The sequence below is a fragment of the Hevea brasiliensis genome, chromosome 14 (genome assembly GCF_030052815.1).
Source record: "Hevea brasiliensis isolate MT/VB/25A 57/8 chromosome 14, ASM3005281v1, whole genome shotgun sequence".
In the NCBI taxonomy this organism is placed as follows: Eukaryota; Viridiplantae; Streptophyta; class Magnoliopsida; order Malpighiales; family Euphorbiaceae; genus Hevea; species Hevea brasiliensis.
Genome location: NC_079506.1, coordinates 11,576,909 through 11,598,993, shown reverse-complemented (window position 1 = coordinate 11,598,993; position 22,085 = coordinate 11,576,909). Strand labels below are relative to the sequence as shown.

General features: G+C 31.1%; 1 protein-coding gene across 1 annotated transcript in view; it reads right to left on the bottom strand.

Annotated features, from left to right (window-relative positions):
• Positions 1 to 14,638: 14,638 nt before the first annotated feature.
• LOC131172731 (disease resistance protein RPV1-like) overlaps positions 14,639 to 22,085 on the bottom strand; it is a 45,113-nt gene continuing 37,666 nt past the window's right edge. Inside the window, exon 4 of the mRNA XM_058134250.1 lies at positions 14,639 to 15,922. Coding sequence (XP_057990233.1) covers positions 14,639 to 15,922 — 1,284 coding nt within the window. The remainder of the gene's footprint in view (positions 15,923 to 22,085) is intronic.

Sequence of the window (22,085 nt, the reverse complement as noted above, 5' to 3'; positions counted from 1 at the left end):
TAAAAAGCAACATCCTAAAGATCCCTTAGAAGCTTGTTTGGTTCATAACATCAGAAAAGGGGATGAGATTGAAGAAGCTGCAGAATATGCTACAATTTTGGAAGGAAATCCACCTTTGCCTATGGCTGATATTGAAAAGATTGGGAACTTGAAGCAAGAAACAACTTCATCATCAAAGCTTGAAAAAGGTGAAGCACCGAAGGTAGAGTTGAAACCTCTTCCAACAAATCTCAGGTATGCTTTTCTAGGCCAAGATTCTACATATCCTGTGATTGTTAGTGCTAAATTGACCGATTGTGAAGTTGAAAAATTATTGAGAGTTCTTAGGAAGCATAGAAGGATAATTGGTTATACCATTGATGATATTAAAGGAATACATCCTTCTGTGTGCATGCATAGAATTTTGTTGGAAAATAATCATAAAGCCTCTCGAGAGTCACAAAGGAGATTGAATCCAAATATGAAAGAGGTTGTGAAAAAGGAGATCTTGAAATTGCTTGATGCAGGTATTATTTACCTGCTTCGACAAAGAATTGGGTAAGTCCAGTTCATGTTATACCCAAGAAAGGGGGCATCACAGTAGTGAAAAATGAAAATGATGAACTAATACCTACAAGGACTGTAACTGGATGGAGAATGTGTATAGACTATAGGAAATTGAATAATGCAACCAGAAAGGACCATTTTCCATTACCATTTATAGATCAAATGCTTGAGAGACTAGCTCATCATTCTTATTTTTGCTATTTGGATGGCTATTCAGGGTTCTTTCAGATCCCTATTCACCCAGATGATCAGGATAAAACTACCTTCACATGTCCTTATGGTACCTTTGCATATCGAAGGATGCCATTTGGACTATGTAATGCCCCTGCTACATTTCAAAGATGTATGATGTCCATATTTTCTGACATGATTGAGGGTATTATGGAAGTGTTCATGGATGATTTTTCTGTGTATGGTAAATCTTTTGATGAATGCTTATCTAACTTGTCTAAGGTTTTGCAGAGATGTGAAGAGTTCAATTTAGTTTTGAATTGGGAAAAGTGCCATTTTATGGTACAAGAAGGAATTGTTTTGGGGCATCCTGTGTCAAACAGGGGTATTGAGGTGGATAAATCAAAGGTAGAAATTATTGAGAAAATGCCACCCCCAACATCTGTGAAGGGAGTGAGGAGTTTCTTGGGGCATGCTGGATTTTACAGGAGATTCATCAAGGATTTCTCTAAAATTTCTAAGCCTCTTACCAATTTATTGAGTAAAGATGTGGAATTTAATTTTGATACTAATTGTATGAATGCTTTTTGCAGGATAAAGGAAGCTTTGATATCTGCTCCTATTATGCAGCCACCCGATTGGTCATTACCTTTTGAGTTAATGTGCGATGCTAGTGATTATGCTATTGGGGCCGTTTTGGGACAAAGGAGAGATAAGAAGGTGTATGCAATATACTATGCAAGTAGGACCTTAGATGATGCTCAAATAAATTACTCTACTACAGAGAAAGAGTTTTTGGCAGTGGTATTTGCAGTAGACAAATTCAGGTCCTATCTTGTGGGGTCAAAGGTAATAGTGTACACGGATCATGCAGCTATCAAGTATCTCCTTCAAAAAAAAGAGGCTAAACCTAGATTGATAAGGTGGGTGCTACTCCTTCAAGAGTTTGACTTGGAAATTAAAGATAAGAAAGGAGTAGAGAATGTGGTAGCAGATCATCTATCTAGATTGAGGCAAGAACAAGGAGAAAATTTGGGAAAAGAGCCCCCAATAGATTATTATTTTCCTGACGAGCAACTGTTAGTAATCATGAATGCACAAGTCCCTTGGTATGCAAATTTTGTGAACTATCTAGTGTGTGGAATCCTTCCACCTGATCTAACATGGCAGCAAAAGAAGAAATTTCTTTTTGATGTAAAGGATTATGATTGGGAGGAGCCATTTTTGTTCAAGAGATGTGGAGATGGGCTGATTAGAAGATGTTTAGCTGATGAGGAGATAGGGAATGTTATTAAAGATTGCCATTCTTCACTTTATGGGGGTCATATGAGTGTGACAAAGACTGCAGAAAAAGTTCTTCAAGTAGAGTTCTTTTGGCCACACATGTTTAAGGATGTGAGGAAGTTTGTAAATGCATGTGATAGGTGTCAAAGGATGGGTAATATCTCAAAGAGAGATGAAATGCCCCTCCAAAATATATTGGAAGTGGAACTATTTGATGTGTGGGGCATTGATTTCATGGGACCTTTTCCATCGTCTTTGGGACATAAATACATTTTAGCTGGAGTAGATTATGTGAGCAAATGGGTTGAAGCTATACCATCTCCAACTAATGATGTTAGAGTTGTGATTAAATTCCTTAAAAAGTTCATTTTTACAAGATTTGGAACTCCACGTGCCATTATAAGTGATGGAGGTTCTCATTTTTGCAACCATCAATTTGAAAGATTATTACAAAAATATGGAGTGAAGCATAAGATTGCAACACCCTACCATCCACAAACTAGAGGTCAAGTGGAGATCTCAAATAGAAAGCTGAAAAGAATTCTTGAGAAAACAGTGAATAGTTCAAGGAAAGATTGGTCACTAAAGTTAGATGATGCTCTTTGGGCCTATAGAACAGCTTTTAAAACTCCTATTGGAACTACCCCATTTAGATTGGTTTATGGGAAAGCTTGTCATTTACCTTTGGAGTTGGAGCATAGAGCATATTGGGCCATAAGGACACTGAATTTTGACTTAAAAACTGCAGGAGAAAAAAGAATGCTGCAATTAAATGAACTTGAGGAACTTAGATTGGATGCTTATGAAAATGCCAAGCTTTACAAGGAAAGAACTAAGAGATGGCATGATAAGCATATTAGGAGGAAAGAATTTCAGGAAGGTGATGTTGTTCTCCTATATAACTCTAGGTTAAGGTTATTTCCAGGAAAATTAAAGTCAAGATGGTCAGGGCCCTACACTGTTATAAAAGTATACCCCTATGGAGCTGTTGAGATAGGCAATGAAACCTCAGGGACTTTTAAAGTTAATGGGCAGAGATTAAAGCATTATATTGTTGGAGAACCCACACAAAAGGTTGTAGAGGTTTCATGGCTTAGTTCTCCAATCAGGGATACTTAGGTGATTTGGAGTGGAAGGTCAAGCTTAAGACCTTAAACAAGCGCTTCTTGGGAGGCAACCCAAGCGTATCCTTTTATAGTTTATTAATTTTCCATTTCATTTCATTTTCAGTTTTCACCCTCATTAAACTCAAAAGTGACATTTGTTTATCTTTTGTAGGTCATTCATGAAGATGGGGCAAATTAACACTTGTAGCAAAAAGAAAGAATTGAAAGGGGGCAAGTATAAGCAAAATTCTGCAATTTATCCAGTGCCTGTGAACAGTAACACCTTTAAACTTGTGCTAAATTGCTGATATTGCAATCTACTTGATAGCACATGTTTGATTTTGTGTTTTGTGTAAATTCTGTGAAATGTAACTTGAATGAGGATTAATTTTGATATTTAGGACTGATGTGAGCTTTATTGAAGTGCAAAAATAGTGTTTGTTGAGTTTCACCTTTTAGTGTATATATAATTTTATAGTCTGATAGGAATTTACATGTTTTTGTTTGAATTGCTGCTAGTTTTTGTAATCTGCAGATTTTGGTTACTGTTCATGCTGCTTAAAAGGTCAATTTCTATGTCTTTTCTGCAATTCTTGATTGATTGGAACTTGTCTCAAATGCTGCTGAAATGTACTTTTGGTATAAGATCAGAAAGGAGATCATTTCATTAAGTGTGCAAAAGGTAGTCACAATTAGTGCCTTAATTGAAAACTGCTTGCATGAGCTAAATGAAAATATATTGTGTTTGATGAGTTCTAAGAGATGATGAACTTAAATCCCTCAATTTTATGGTGTTTGTTTGTATTTGGTAACTGCTGAGGGTCATAATAGCATTCCATAGCTTTTGGACTGTTTTTGGTAAGCAAAACCACAATTTTTCCCAAAACCTGCCGAAACTTGCTGATGACGTTGCTTGTCAAGCAGAGTCTTAAGCAAATTCTGCTGAACCTTATGCTTAACCCCAAGCATGGCCCATAATACCACATGTCTGCCCCACATTTTAAAAAGCCCAAAACTTCCGCCATTTTATAAAAGCCTCGCCCTCACTCTCGATAAACCTCGCCGACTCCCTTCCAACCCGTATACTTGCAGATTTTTGTACACCAGTTACAGCAAATACAAGAGGTATAGTTAAGGGATGAAAAGTTGCTAACTGTTATGGGCAGAACTCAAGAGGGGAAGGAGACTGATTATGAGTTGAAAGGAGATGGGTGCCTGTACTATAAAGGCAGAATATGTGTACCAAGAGATGAGGAACTGAAGAAGAATATCTTGAAAGAGGCGCACAGTAGCTTCCATGCTATGCACCTGTGAAGTACCAAGATGTACCAAGACACGAAAACACATTATTGGTGGCTGGAATGAAGAAAGAGATTGGTGATTTTGTGACTAGATGTTTGACATGCCAAGAGTTAAAGTGAGCATCGAGTTCCATCGTGGTTGTTGCAACCTATATCCATACGAGAATGGAAATGGGACCGCATTACCATGGATTTTGTGGATCGCTACCATTGACACAGAGGAAGCATGATACTATATGGGTGATTGTGGATAGATTGACCAAGTCAGCTCATTTCCTACCAGTTAGAACCAGCTAATCATTAGAGAGATTTGCAGAAATTTACATAGATGAGATAGTTCGGCTACATGGAGTGCCAACATCGATCATATCCGATCGAGACCCGAGATTTACTTGAGGTTTTGGAAGAGGCTACAGGAGTCTTTAGGCACTCGACTACACTTGATGCGGCTTTTCATCCACAGACGGATGGGCCGGTCGAGCGGGTGATTCAGTAACCCTTAGAACCTAGTAAATTATTATAAATGTTAAAAGACTACTAAAAATGACATGAATCACATAATTGGTATTGGAGGATATGTTGAGAAGCTGCATCATTGATTTTGAAGGAAGTTGGGAGAAGTATCTTCCTTTGGTAGAGTTTGCTTACAACAACTACCAAGCCGATAAAAATGGCTCCATATGAAGCGTTGTATGGGAGGAGATGTAGAACTCCCTTATGCTGGACAGAAATGGGTGAGGAGAAAATAGTGGGCCCAGATTTAGTGAGACAGACAGAGGAAAAAGTGAAACTCATCAGAGACAATTTGAAAGTCGCCTCGGACAGACAGAAGTCATATGCCGACCTGAGGAGAAAGGATATAGAGTATAAGGTTGGCGAGAAGGTGTTTCTAAAGGTACCACCTTGGAAGAAAGTGCTAAGATTTGGTAAAAAGGGTAAGTTGAGCCCTAGATTTATTGGTCCATACGATGTCATTGAGCGTGTGGGTCCAAAGAGCCTCTGAGCTAGCTTTACCACCTGAGCTGGACAAGATCCACAGTGTATTCCATGTATCGATGCTCAGGAGATACAGATCAGATCCTTCACATGTCATTTCAGCAGAGGAGATAATTGTGCAACCTGATTTGACATATGAAGAAGAACTAGTCAGAATCTTGGCATGGGAAGTGAAAGAACTCAGAAACAAGAGGATCCCACTAGTGAAAGTCTTGTGGAGACACCACAACACGGAAGAAGCGACATGGAAGAGCGAGGAGACGATGAGGTAGCAGTTCCCTCAGCTCTTCACATTAGGTAAATTTTGAGGACGAAATTTCTATTAGAGGGGAAGAATTGTAACGCCCTCACCATAGGTAGTCCGTACAATTTACTGTTCCGACGACTCATATCTGTTCAGACAGTCAAAATGTCTGGAACTACACCTAAACTATAGTGAGGAGGCATAAATTAATGAAATAAATATTAAAAAAATATATAGGAAAAATTTTGAGAAATAAAATAAAATTTAGAGAATTTATTAATTGGTATAAAAAAATAAAAATAATCCGATGAGCACCATGAAAAGCATTTTGGTCATTTCACCCCTAGAGGTGAATTTTGACTTAAATGTCAAATTAAAATTTGGAAATAGAATAATTAACATAAATTAATTTTATGAATTTAAAGTTGAAAAATGAGAAGAGAAAGAAGAAGAAAAGAAAAGAAAAGAAAAGGAAAGAAAAGAAAAGAAAGGAAATAGATTTATGAAATTTAAAAACAATAAAGTACACATAAATATATATATATATATATATATATATAAATAACCACAAGAGACAAAACCCCCCACCAACCATCTTCTTCTTCCTCTTCTCTCTCTCTCCTTGCCGTCTCCCTTGGTCTCTCCCTCCCCACCATTATTATCAAGCTTAAAGCTTAATTTCCCAAGCTTTCACTCACCAAAACCCATAGACCCCTTCACAAAAAATTTAGCCTACACCATAAGGAAGCTTTAGATACCCATAAGAAGAAGAAAGATTAAAGTTTGAAGTGGGTCACAAGAGGTTAGTGCACTAATCCCTCTTCTTCTCTTTATTAAACATGAAAAGCATGTTTAGCTAAGCATAAATACCATTAAAACAAAAAGAAAATCTAGAGGAAAGAACCCTTGAATTTTTGGCAGCCGTGGAACTTGAAATTTATTGCTTTTAAGTGATGAAAAATGGTTCCATGAGAATGTGTAATTAGTTGAAATGTTTGGGTGTTTGATTGTGTAGTGTTTGTGTAAATTTAAAACTTTGAAAACTAGGGTTTGTGTAAATGTTGAGGACTTTGTGTAAAATGTTGAAATTGATCTATTGGGATGAGATTGTTGCTTATAGAAGTGTATTGCATGCAAATTGAAGTAAGGAAGTTAGAGGAGATTGAGTTTTGGAAGTGTCAATTTTCTGCAGGTTGTATTTGTTGAGGGCAGTGTACATTTTAGGACATAAATAAAATTGTGTGACCCCAATTGGTATGAGGCCAATTGGAGGTGAAACTAGACCCAAAATAGCCCATTTTCCATGAAGAAACCATGCCCAAATTCTGTCCAAAACTTGACCTAAATACTGCCCAAATTCGGATTTCCCAGCAACCCAACCCAGAAAATGACCAAATGAACAGTACGTATTCATTTGGTCATAACTCTCTCTATACTGGTCCAAATGACCTAAAATTTTACCCATGGAAAGTTTAGACATAGGGCTACACTTTTCATGAAGACCACTTAACCCAGTTTTGCCTTTAACAAATTCAAATTGTTAGCACAAGTTGGGTCACTGAAACTGCCAACCCAGAAAATGACCAAATGAACAGTACGTGTTCATTTGGTCATAACTCTCTCTATACTGGTCCAAATGACCTAAACTTTTACCCATGGAAAGTTTAGACATAGGGCTACACTTTTCATGAAGACCACTTAACCCAGTTTTGCCTTTAACAAATTCAAATTGTTAGCATAAATTGGGTCACTGAAACTGCCAACCCAGAAAATGACCAAATGAATGGTACGTGTTCATTTGGTCATAACTCTCTCTATACTGGTCCAAATGACCTAAAATTTTACCCATGGAAAGTTTAGACATAGGGCTACACTTTTCATGAAGACCACTTAACCCAGTTTTGCTTTTAACCAATTCAAATTGTTAGCACAAGTTGGGTCATTGAAACTGCCAACCCAGAAAATGTCCCAAAATACTATTCCTTTGGTATTTTGACCATAACTTGAGTTCTATAACCCCAAACTCAGTGATTCAAAAACTGAAATTCAAGTTTAAACATAGAGGAGCAATTGTTATGAAGGAATTGTGACTAAATAAACATCACAACCTAGTCAAATTCCTAGATAAATATAACACATCAACATGAACCTAAAGAAAGGTTCATGGGAAAAATGCTATATAGGATAATTAAAATACTCATAAGGAAAATTTAATATTAAAAATGATATGAATATGTAAATTAGGACTAATGTCCTATTAATATGAAATTTATGGTACCAATGAATAGTACTAGAAAATAGTAATAGTGAATAGTGCTAAATTAATTAAAAATATTTAATTGCCCATAGTATACCTAAACTTATTTATTTAGTTGGATAAATTAGTATACCAATTAGGGACTACAGATAGCAGTACTGCCTACCGAGAAAATCATGAACTGACAATATATGTCTGGTATGATTGTTCTACAGGCTATATGCCTACTTTATTTCTGGCTTTACAAGCTCGACAATGGTCTCGTGCGATACCGCCTCGTGCTCGATGTGACGATATCGGATAGACACATGGCTGTCTAACCAGTATACACCCGTACATCCAGCTTTTATAATTTGTTATAGGTTTTCTTGGGCATTGATAATAATTAATTAATACTGAATATACAATGAGTAAACAGGAAAGATCCCAATAATTTTAATTGTTTCCAAAGTGTAATAAAAAAATGTAAAAGACCCAGAATTTATGATTTGCATATATTGTTTCAAATTATTAAATTATTGTTATTATAAATTATGCACCACTAAGCGTTATGCTTAGCGCGTTGGTTTTCCATCGCGTAGGTACTGGAGAGCAGCCGCACCAGTAGTGCACTGACAGAGCTTTGATCAGATCTGCCATTGTTCAGAGTCACCTCACCGGTCTGTTGTATTTTGGTAGGGCCCATGTATAGACTAGTATTTTGGTTCATTATGTTTAGTCATGATGTAATTACTAGTTTATGATGTATTTCATTTTGGACTTGTAATTAAACTTTGAGATTGAAATGAAAACTTGTAATTTATTATCTATGAATTTCTATATGAATGCAATAGATAATACTTCATTTTGAGATCTCATAAATAATTGTAAATGATATGATACATGAGAATATGATATGGAAATGTGTGAAATGAATATGGACATGTTAACAGGTGATTAGTGGAACCCGCCAGATGCTAATAAAATAAGGGAGGCTCTGTCCGGGTCTCCACAGAAATAAGATATAAAAAAAAAAAAAAAAATTTCTATACATAGAATACATGTTTTAAATGACATCACAAGTTTACAATAGATATGATAAAACAAGATAGGGTGTTCCGGCACCGAATGTGGCACTTCTTGCTCGGCTATACTGTAGACGGGTAAGGGGCGTCACAGTTTAAGGGTAAATTTTTATAAGTCGTAGTTGAATTTTGCTCTGTAGTTTATTTCTATTCTTTAACTTCCAATTGTTATCAACAAATTTATAAATTATAATTTTTTTTTTTAAAATCCCTCTAATATGTAGTAGTAGATTTTCAAATTAAAAAAGTCTCCCTAAACTACAATATGATATTTATAAATGTAGTTTCATCACTTTTCATTGATGAATAAATCCTCATTCTTTAAAGAAAATAGATCGCTATGATGGTATTGATATTTTTGTAATAAATTCAGATAATTATTGAAATGATCGGTGCTTTTTTACTGTGAGAGGAAATAGAAAAAAAATTCAATTTCATTTTTTTTTAACATGAAAAACCTACTATGACAAGTTTGTAGCAGGTTAGAAGTATTTTTGACAAATAAAATCAAAGTTTAAGGATTTTTTTGTTAATAAATTAAAATTAAAGGATAAAAGTAAAATATAGAATAAAATTCAGGAATGGAAGATTTTTTTATTAATAAATTAAAATTAAAGAATGGAAGTGAAATATAAGGTAAAATTTAGGAATGAATTATAAAAATTATCCATGTTTAAGCATTGAAACTAACAAAGCTTGTCCACTGCAAACAAAGTCATCCCAAATATTAGCAACTGGCAAAATGCATGTGCTATGCTCAGTCTCTCTCTATATATGAATAACTTTTTATTTAGAATTTTCTCTTCCATTCATTTAATTTAAATGATTTTTCTTCTATTTTAATGGTAATTTTTTTAGATTAATTTCTAGTTTAATTAATTAAATTAATAAAATAAGTAAATTAAAATTTATTAAAGACATAAAAGGGAGAGAGAGGGTTAAACCACGCGGTAAACTCTTAGAAAAAAAAAATGCCATATAGCAAATTATTGAAAGAATTTAGCATGTTTGCTTTATATACATATAGATAAATGGATATATAGATTTCTTTAAAGCTTTAAAATTCAAATTTTAGGGTTAGAAAATTAAATTTTAAATTTTTTTTTAATTTTAATATAATTAAGGAATGTAATTATCAAATATCATAAGATATTTATAGGCTTCACAAAATTATAATTATGACTGAACAACACTTACATGCGATTGAGACTATTAATTTTGACTTGACACATCATAAAGAAAATACATACTGATACTTATATTTATAATTTTATGTTATTAAAAATAATTATAATATTACTAAAAATAATTATAATATTATTAAGTTATAATTTATTGATAAATATATTATCATTTACCATAATGTACTCACGCAAAAATAGACTTAATTTAAAATTCAAAATTTCCAATAAAAATTAAAAAAAAAAAAGAAAAATCTATTTTGAAAAGGTCTATAGCAAAGCGAAAATGTTATTGAGTGGATCGAAACACCTTTTAATTTTTAAGCTTCCGACTGTTGAATTTAGATATTTAGTAAACACAGGTTTTAGCAATGCTGACTATCTATGAATTTTGATTTTTTCAAACTAAATTTGAAAATTCAACTGACTTGAATTAAAATTGAAAAAGGTGACTATAAAAATTAAATTAAATTTATTTTATCAAATCAATTGAATTAAATTTTTACAAATTTCTAATTATCAAACAGACTGATAGTGATGATGGCTCTCCTATTTCTAATCCTTATATTTCACACAGAAACAAATGACTGTTACTTCATGACTACACGATTATAAACCATTACCCGCCATCTTGGAGTTGCATTCCTTTTCTGTTAGTATTTTGTAAAAGGCTACTACACTTAACCGAGATAAGTTCATTTTACTAATTGTGGTCGTGGAACTATGTTAGTCATGGTTATCGATCAAATTTTAATCAACTTTTTTGTAAATTTATCTTTAAAAGTTATATAATTAATTTAAAAATAAAAATTTAATGAGAATGAAAATAAATATTTCTATATTATACAATAATAAATATAAGAAATATCTTATTAAAAATAATAATTATTAAAGGATTTTCAGTAAAATATTAAATTATATTAAATTTATTAATTAGCAATCTAGTTACTTTTGTCTAAAGAGAACAGAGTAAACAAGGGCTTGTTTATTTGTAAAAATTATTTTTTTTTTTATTTTTTTTAAGAAAATTTTAATTTTTATTTTCATAAAAAACAAGGAAAAATATGTTTTTTATAATAAAAAATATTATAAAATATATTTAAAAATTTATTTTACTTTTAATTTTTTAATACGCATTATTCATTTATTTCATAATGACAATTTTTAAAATTCACAAATTATTTTTTTTTAAATAAATATTTAATTGTAGTTATGAAAATGTTATAGTATGAATTTAGTTAACAGTTAAAAATAATTTAAAGTTATTTTTTAAATTTTCATTAAATTTTTAAAAATTAGAAATCTAATTTTTTTTTAATTCTTTATTTAAAAAATTAGCTGTTAATATTTAGTGAAGTATGTTGCCATTTTTCTGTTATTTACTATATGCAAGTTATATTTGATCCAACATATCTGAAAAAAGATTCTGCTGGAATAGACTTTTGTGCCTAATAGCCTCTGTTATATTAAAGGTTGGATTGACACGATTTGTTATGATAATTCGCAGCTTGGAGTGGAGCAAGGTTTGGAAATGCTGAATATATTTAAGAGTTATTCAGCTAAGACCTCATCGTTAGATGACTTCAATTTCTATGAAAATCGAAAGAAATCTCTACACCTAAAAAGAGCAATAAGCCTGCAACTCTGAGAACAAAGAATATACGAAAATGGTGATTTTCTGGTAAGTTCACCCTCAAAAACTAGCAATATAGTTTTGCGACAAATTCAGGTTTCGCCGTTGCATCTTCTCAGGAGATGCATTTTTTTCCCCCTAAAATTTGCTATTGTTAAACTCATGATCTTATTGTTGTATTCACTTTCTCCAATCGGTTTTGGACTAGTCGCTGAATTCTACGGATTTTGCTGTGCCATGTTAGAGATCCTGACAAGACACAACAACAACAACCATGTCACACCATCTCCTCTAACTAGGAGACGAAATAAAATTAAACACAGCTAATAGTTTCCTTTAAAAAATTCTCAAAGTAAACATAAAGGCCTTCAATAGGATATACATTCATCAAACAATCAATTGAACTAGAATAAATCAACTTCTATTAGGGACGCTAACAATTTTTATTTTGGTATTAACTAGTAAAAGATCAAAATTCACCTTCAAACATGTTGTTAGTCACATATTGTATTCTATGAAAGATCAGGTTCACGTAGCTCTTACATGATTAAAATAGAACCATAACTAATAATAATAATAAAAAAAAATGATAGCATTTCAATATCAATTCAAACCTATCTTTCCTTCAAAATAATTTAAGAAAACATGACTCTCTAGATATCATAAATATCAACAAATACAAATTTTGGTAATATCCGATTCAAACTTCCACTATTATATTTCCTCTCCTTTCAAATCATAATTTCAAATTTCATAAATGTGGATATGAATAGAAATAAAGTTAAAAACTTCATTAAACCATTTCCATTTCCATTCAACAATTATTTGGAGTCCAAACTAAATCATCCACATAATCAAATATAACTATATCACAATCATTTATAATTTCAATTCCACTTGTAACATTATAATAAACCAATAACTTTAATCAATAAATGGCAGCACCAGCAAGTTTATAAAAATGTATTTATACTTAACCCGCACACTAAAAAAAAAAAAAAAACAATTATAAAGAGTGGATGTGCTCCAAAACTCCCAATCAAGCATAAAGAGCTACTTTGGCAGGAGCAGAAACTGAATACTAATAGAATATCATTGAAAGAAACCTGTCATGATAATAATCTCTGCTGTGAACATAATTTATACAGCCCAATGTAATGGAACTATAGACCTCTCAATACATAATGAAAAATACCCTGTAGTCATGATTTATAGAATGACAATTATGATGTGTTTTATTCTCATTCATTTTGTTTCTGTCAATAAAAAACAGACCATTCTTAAAATTTCAATTTATGTGACACTTATTAGGATCCTTTTACAATATTACTTAACAATATAGCACAAACAACAAGAAAATAACTGATGAAATAGTGGCTCTCTACACTTATTATTCATTCAATTTGTTTCTTGCTACTTCAATATAAACATCAGTAATTTTTCCACAAGACAATATAGCATTGGTTTGAAATAAAGCCCTTTCAAAAGATAATGAAAAAAAAACTTTGCAACAGATAGAATTCAGTCTAGTATAAGAATATACTCTGTGGTCGTTTACCCAAGGTTAAACAAAGAAGTGCTCACTTTAATGGCATTTGCTTTTACAATTCAAGGTCCCATGCAAGTCTTAAAATTTATCATCTTGATGATAATATATATATATATTTTTTTTTTCTTTTCCTAAAGCAAGATTACATATTTTGTTGTTAAGAGTATAATAGTCAATTGGCAATAACATATTAGGATATATTAACCGTAATTAACCAAACCCAATACAGTGTCATCCGAGGAATAAGAAATAACTAGCATAGCCAACATCAATTTGGAATCTAAGATGATTAAAACAAATGAAATCAAATAAATCAGAATTTCATCAATGGCTTGTGAGCAGTTACCCGGCACTGCTGTGCGTGTCCTCCACTCATCAATATTAAAATCAACCATTTAGAGATGGAAAAAGAAGTTTAAGGTCCTGGTGACCTTTATTGCAGCCTTTGCACATCTAAATGTAGATGCTGATTTACTAAATCATTCACAAGAAGCTCCGGGAAACAAATCCCTTTCTCTTTGTCGATTTCTCACTAAAACTAGGAGTTGCAGGGGTCATTTGGCATTCCAAAGAGGTGGAGGAGGGTCAGATTTCTGTAGTTCCAAAAAAATTAAACTAATTTGGTGAGGGATAGCCATGGCTCTTCCTCTCTTTCCGTTGGGTTTTCTGTTTTCTGTCCCCCCTTTTTTTTTTTCTCTGGAAACATCTATTAAAATATCTCTAAAAACATATTATTATTATTATTATTATTATTATTATTATTAGGACATAGGGTATTATAATTCTTTTCCCCTAAAAAGAATTTCTTCTTTGAAATTTCATAACTTGAGGAATCATAAAATCTAATTTATTTGCAATGTGTATCTTAGTTGATTTGGAAGTGAAGTGGGGTTCAGTTTCAGTCAATCGTTAGATTTGGAAGCTAATGTTGTAATGTGGATGACAGAATAGATTATATGTTCACATAACAACATATTATATTGTAATATTGTTCACATTACATATAACGAAGATACTATTTATCATTTCACCTGTTGTTTTTCCCCTGATTTGAGCTTAATTATTCTCCTGTATAGTCTTCCCTCTCTCAAATGACAATAGAGCGGCAGATGATTAGAGCTGCAAAAGATTGCAGTTATTTGTAAGAGTAAAGCAATTAAGAATGCTAAAAAGTAACGGCAAACTAGAAATGAGTTATACCTGTTGTGAAAGTGAGTGGGGTTTGGTTAAGAGGAAGCAGGAAGAGATAGAGAGAGATTTAGATTGAGTGAAGAAGAAGAAGAAGAAGAAGCTTCCTCCTCATTATTTATTCTTCTTCTCTTCGATTTGTCATCTTGATGCTTTTCATTTCTGCTTCTCCTTTTATCTCAACTCTATATAGGATGGACCCCACACTCCATAATTTCCGGCCGATCCATGTAATAGTCAGTGTTGAAGCAAAATGAGGTTTGCAGCAAAATGAGGCCTTAACGAAACACTCTTCATCAAAACGTGTCCTCAATCCATTGAATGAAAGCAACACGTGTGATGAGTCCGAAAGATACGGACAACCATTCCAATTCGCAACGTCCTTATCGCTAAATAAGTTGAACGCATTACGTTCCCGCCTATTTCCAGATTTACATATGAAATCCACTTCAAGTCCAGGAGAATAAATAATTTTATCGGGACGAAGAACAACGCAGAAAGAGAAGGCAATTACGTGACGAAGGTCAAGTTTGAAGGAAAGCGAGGATCCTTTATTCTTATACCTCATCCATTCTGGCACTTCACCTCCTGCCATCAATAATGTAACTTTCTGACCCAACAGGTGCGCTTCAAAAACATCCTCCATCACTTTCTTATTCAATTTGACGCAATTAGTAAAATCAAGAATTTTGCAATCTTCAGACTCACTTTTATGTGCTTCTTCATTTTCATGTTCACTTTTATCTGCTTCTTCATTTTCATCTTCATGTTCTAAGAAATTGAAAGAAATTGATGCAGATTCCAGAGAGCGGCAACCAATTGCATTTAATAATTCTAAGCATGATGGAGGCTCTGGTAAACTCTTAAGACTCTCGCAATCTCTTAAATCAAGCAGTTTCAACTTCGAAAATTGTTTGATGCTTTCAGGAAGACTTGCTAAATTTGAGCAATTCCGGAGAAATAACTTTTCAAGACATTTCAACTCGCCTATGCTGCTTGGAATAGTCACGAGTCTTGAACATTTAGCTAGATTAAGTTCTTCAAGACGTTTCAAATTGCCAATGCTGCTTGGAAGACTCTCGAGTGCTGTACACTCATCCAAGGACAATATGACAAGTTGAGACAGATGCTTAATTGATGAGGGCAGTTGTTCTATTCCAGTGTAATCTAAATTTAAAATCCTTATATTACACGGAATCTCCGGACAATCTTTGATTTTATTGGGTCCAGTTAAATAAAGTTCAGTAAGCTTGCTCAGATTTTGAAGAGAGGGAATTTCAACCAAACTAAAACATTGTCCCAAATATAAAAACTCGACATTTGGGGCAATACTAGACAAGTTCGGAATCCTTTCCAGGCGACAACAGAGGCTGAGGTCCATTAATTTCAAATTTTCAAGAGGCTGTAATTAAATAGAAAAATATCAATAAATTAGAAGATACAAATTAACTTTATAAAATATAGCTAAAATATATAAATTGTACCTTATCTCCTCCATTCCACAGTTGTATGAGATTGCTTTCAAGCATGTGAAGTTCTACAAGATTCTTTGGCCAAAAATTTAACGGCAAAGATTCCAGAGGATAAGAATACCAGTAAAGATATCTTAGTGTTTGTGCACAAAATTCAAAGTTCTTAGGAAGGAGCACTTCGCACCGCACTACACATACTTCGATGAATCTAAGATTGCACATCTTCTTAAAGGCCGTGGCACTTGGCTTCAAAATACCTCTCCCATCTTCAAAATACCTCTCGTGATGAAACCATATGGCCTCAACATTTTCGGTTCCCTAGTAAAATAACAACAAAAAGGATTATTGATTAATACTTAATTCGTCATGAGATCTACAATTCTTACAAAATTCAAATATGATAATGATCAAAGCTTCATTGATTAATTTGGTCCTTACCGTCTCTGTTGTCAATACATGATCGATATCTTCATAATTCCACAACCTGCTGCGTCCACCAGGCTGTTTGCATTCCTCATTAACAATATCCTTGCCCATTTGCTCTAGCAAGTCATGCATATCTACCCTATTGCTTGAAATAGTTATCAGATACTTCTCAATTAGACGAGGTATTCCACTTTCTGGATAGAAACCAAATGCTTTTAATTTTCTCTCAACCTTATCTTTATCTTCCCCTTTGAAGAAACATGCAATATCAAGAAATATTTCCTGTTCATTCTTTTCTAGCCCATCATAACTTCTTTTCAAAACATCTTCAATTTTTTTAAGAGGTTTGCCTTTCAATTTTTCCAATTCGCTTTCCCATTCTTCTATCGTCCTACGAAATAAATGAGATCCCAAAACTTTAAGAGCTAGTGGATGGCCTCCAACATAGATTGTCGCCTTCTTTGATAGCTCCTTATATTCTTCCTTGGGACGATTTTGCTCGAAGGCATGTAAGCTAAAGAGTTCCAGACCTTGAGAATCAATTAACTCCTCAACCTCATATATGCCTTCTTTTGATAAACCAAGTGAATTTCTACTAGTTATGATGATTCTACTTCCCTCACCATACAAATGACACTCTCCTGCTAAATCTTTTAAATGGTTTCGATCGTCTATATCATCAAAAACAATCAATACCTTCATACTCTTGAGCCTTTTGCAAACATGATCATTCAAATCATCTATATGTTTGTCCCTTAATAATTCACAAATTATTTTTTTTCGTGCTGATTTTGATGATTTCTTTATCATTGTTTCCCTGACATTTTCAACAAAGTAATGACCATTAAATTGATTTTTGTTTCGACGAAATACTTCTAGTGCAATAGTTGTTTTACCAACGCCTCCAAACCCCAAAATTCCTACAACTTGCTTATCTTTTAACAAGCATTCCACTTTTTCCACACGCGATTTAATTCCAATCAATTTGGGATCATAAGAATCATCACTTTTAGACATATCACTAAATTTTTTCAACACATCATTGACGATTTTCTCTACTAATTCAGCCTCATCCCTAGTCACATATAAACAACAAACACTGATAAGTAAGATAGACTCACACTTGTAAGTAAATACTAATATATATATATATATATATATATATATATATATATATATATATATACACACGCTAAGCCTTAAAATGACTTTACATGTGTGTGCTGCCTAGAAAAGGGCACATGAGGCACAACCTTTTTATTTTTGTTTTTATATTTTGTTATATCATAACTAGTTGTATCACATGAAAAATTAACTTTTTATCCAAAAATTTTAGAATTTCGACCATTAAAATACAAAAATATTAATAACTATTTAAAATTCATTTTCCTATTTTTTTTTTTAAAAAAATTAAAATTTTTGAACTTCTACTGATCATAATATTTTTAAAAATTAACCAATTTTAAATTCATTTAAAATTATATTAATATATACATATTTATATCTAAATAATTATTCGCTAAAAAATTATTTATAAAATTTAAGTAACTATTTTTAAAGACATTTCTTATTATATTTAAAATTGAAAAAATTTAAAAATAATATTTAAAATATTGCTACGTTTAAAAATAAGAAAAACTAATATATTAATCAATTTATTTATACGTTAGCACTTGAAATAAAATTATAATTAATTAAAAATTGTATTATTAACATTTTATAATATGATTATAAAAATAAAAAATATAGAAAAATACACATTAAATTATTTTATTAAATATATATTATTGATATAATCTTTTTTTTTAAATAAGTCATTGTTTTTCTAAGTTAATAAAAATGAAATTAAAAACAATTTGTTCACTAAAAATTATTTATAAAATTCAGGCATTTATTTTAAAAATATTTTTTATTATATTTAAAATTTAAAAAATTTAATAATGGTGTTTTAAAAATTATCACCTGTCATCCAATTTTTCTTATTTTATTTATTATTTTACTTATATATGTCAGATAACTTAAAAATAACAAAAATTAATATATTAATCAATTTATTTACTTATTAACACTTGAGATAAAATTATAATTAATTAAAAATTTTATTATTAACATTTTATAATATAATTATGAAAATATAAAAATATAAAAAAATATATTAAATTATGTTATTAAATAAAAAAATAAACAATATGCTCAACATAAGGCAAAACGATTAGTATATAATTAATATGTTTTGATTTTAGAATAAGTTAACAAATATCGATTTTCATATTAGTGCTGCCTATATTCGAATTAGGTATTAAGATTAATGTAATCTATTAAAAGTTTCTATATTTTGATTCTCTTTCCTTAAAATGAAAAACTAAAAAAAAAACTGCAGTAAAGAGTAATTAACTTACTTGATATTCTGTGAATCCCATCCTGATAAGTTGCTTACTTCCATCATAGCACGCTTCCAGTCGTTGACCTTTTGTGGACTGCCTTTTTCTCCATGCGTAGCAATAGCAAATGCCTTCCCAAAATTCCCCGTAAGCTTTTGAACGTCAGTTGGATCTACCTTGTAAAAAACTGGTAGAACTATTTGTCCTGATTCTTCCTTGCATTTAAGTATTTCAACAATCTCATATAAAAAACATTTAGAATCTGAATAATTTTCAGAAAAAATGACTATTGATAATCTTTATTCTAGAATTATTTTCAAGAGCTCTGGTGATATCATTTCCCCTTTATGAAGCTCTTCGTCCATAAAAGTCTTGATTTGTTTGTCCTTCAAGGCTTTAGAGAGATGGGAGAGAATACCATAACGCGTATCGTCGCCTCTAAAACTAATAAAAACATCCCATGGCTTCCACTGATTGGGAGGAGTGGAAGAAGTAGAAGCCATTAGAAGGGATGAAAGAAGGGTCTTGTGCAACTGAGTTTGAACAAGGTATAGAGAGCAAAATAGTATTAGAGATGAATATATTGTGGGTGTGTGGTAAACTATTCTGAGACATGAAATTTATAAACAACAGATATAGAAATTAAGGGGAATAAAAAAAGGAAGGCGAGTGGAAACACCACATTGGCCTTCTACGAAGAAATCATTTAGCGTGAAAGAAATTATGAAGAGGTTAAGCAAAACAATAAGAAATCATTTCGTCCAAAGTACGTTTTCAATGGTCACTGTCTTATTTTTTGGTCTTTATGGCCGGCATTAATCTATTGCATTTTATCAAGTTATTGATTTAATTAAATTGGTACATATATAACTATTAAAAAAAATTGCGTATTAAAGACAATTGATGACTTGACTTGGACAAATGTTTTCAAGCAAAATTTAGGAACTCCTAAGAATAATTCCTTTTTTTATTATTTTTATTGTCTAATTTTAAAAGAAATTTAAGAAACGAGAAAATTTAAAATATGAAAGACCTAAAATTTATTTTTATTGTCTAATTCATTTTTTTTTTCTTTTCTAGAATGCCATGCATATAATAAATACTTAAAATATAGAGCATTACATGTCAAATTGCAGGAAAAGGGTTGACGAAGCCAGCCATGTTATATATATATATATATATATATATATATATATAAAGCTACCGTATCCTTCTTCTTGGAAGGAACATATTAATTACCAATAAACAATTAAAGGAACGGCTAGCACTTTGTCAGCAAAGTAAAAGCAAAAATTAAGCTACAAACAAAGTCATCTGAAATTTCAATTTCAAACTCAATGTGGAAGGCAACATTCAATCGTAAAAACTATCGAAAGCTTTTCCACCATCTATGCTCACATAAGCCAAGCTTTTAATTAAATTGCCTGCAATTCTCTATTATATCAATGTTCTTTTCTATATATATATATATATGATACCAAGTTGGTTTTTTATTTATTTACTTTTTTTTTTTTTCATTGTTTGCATTTGGCAGACCGCAGCGCTCTCAAGTTCTATTTTACAACGTAGTAAATCCTAAGGAAATAAAAATTTATAGATTATAAATTAACCGCAATAATATATATATAGCATTTTTTAAGTGCACTTGCAGAGCGTTAAAATTTTTAATAAAATATAAATGTATATAATTTCCTAAAATAATAGTAACAATAAATAGAAAATATAAAATATTATCTCCCTAATATAATTAACTAGCAAAATGCCGCGATTTTACACATTACTAATTATAATTTTAATATATAAAAATAAAATAATATTTTAAATTTATTGTTAATTGCATCATATTTTATTTTTTTATTACTTTTTATGTCGATTAAGCTTTTTATCTCTCAAATTTTTTTAATAAAAATTTTATAATTAAAATAAAAAATACAATAATATAATAGAAATATCGATTAAAATATAAAATTAATTAAATTATATAATTATTTTCATCACTTTAAAATATCAAAAAATTTTATATCCTCTAAAAATAATAAAAAATATAATATATTGAAATATTATTTTTATTTAGTAATATTAATATTATTCTAAAAGTAATATTAGTAATCTGAAAATCATAAAAGTAGTGCAAAAGGAAAAAAATGAAAACAAAATTATATGTATGCACTATACAAAATTATAAGTAAATAGAATAAATATATTTTCATATATTATAACTTACCTAACAATAATGGTTACTTATTATATCATTAAAAAGGTAATTATCTAACAATTTATAACTTATATATACATAATTATAGAATTATAAACTTAATAAATAATAGTAATTTAAAGCAATTGAATAACTAATTAACAAAAAATAGAGAAAATTTAATATAATTAAATTAATTATATCTTATAAATAAATTACCCCTTAGCATAATAATAATAACAATAATAATAACAACAACTAAGTTAACAATAAATATATTTATTAGTTGTAATATTAAACTTATAATATATGCCTATATATATATATATATATATATATATATATATATATATATATATAAGTGTTTCCACGATAATAAGATTATCAAAATTTTAAAAATAACGTTCTTTTAAAAAAAGTCATTTTTCTTAAAAATAACTTAATTTTTCTTTAAAGCTTAAAAATATTTTTCGTTGATATTTTTTTAATTATACCAACACTAAAGAATATAAAAAATATTTTCCAGTGTAATTAACAAAAGCTTTCCCTTTATTTTCTACTCTTCCTCCCAGCAAAAAAGAAGGCAATTTCTTCCTTCATCTTGCTACATGTGCAAATTGTGGCAATCATACCCACCCCTCCATGTTTTCTTACTTTCAGTATTGACCATATGATTAATTATATCTTTAAAAATTATAAATGGAAGAGCTTGTGGGGTCTGAGCATGGAAATTAGCTAAAGCTTTGCCCTTTATTTTCCACTCTTCCTTGTAGAAAAACTCAATGCAACTTCTTCCACTATGCTCGTTCCAATTGCTTCTTCTTTGCTTGTACAGAGCTGCTCCCACCTCCGCTTATTTATTTTATTAGTCCAGCTTCAACTTGAGTGATAGATTCGATTAATAAATTTCAGCTTACACCTCAATTTCAACTCTCCACCACCACCATTATTGCATGTGCAAATTTCCACATGTTGCACCAGCTCCACCTTCAACCAAACTCATCAAGATCATCTCGTGCTCTGATACCAACTTGTTGTGTACCGCGGAAGCGTGTAAACTGCAAAGAAATAAAGTAAACACACAAAACACCA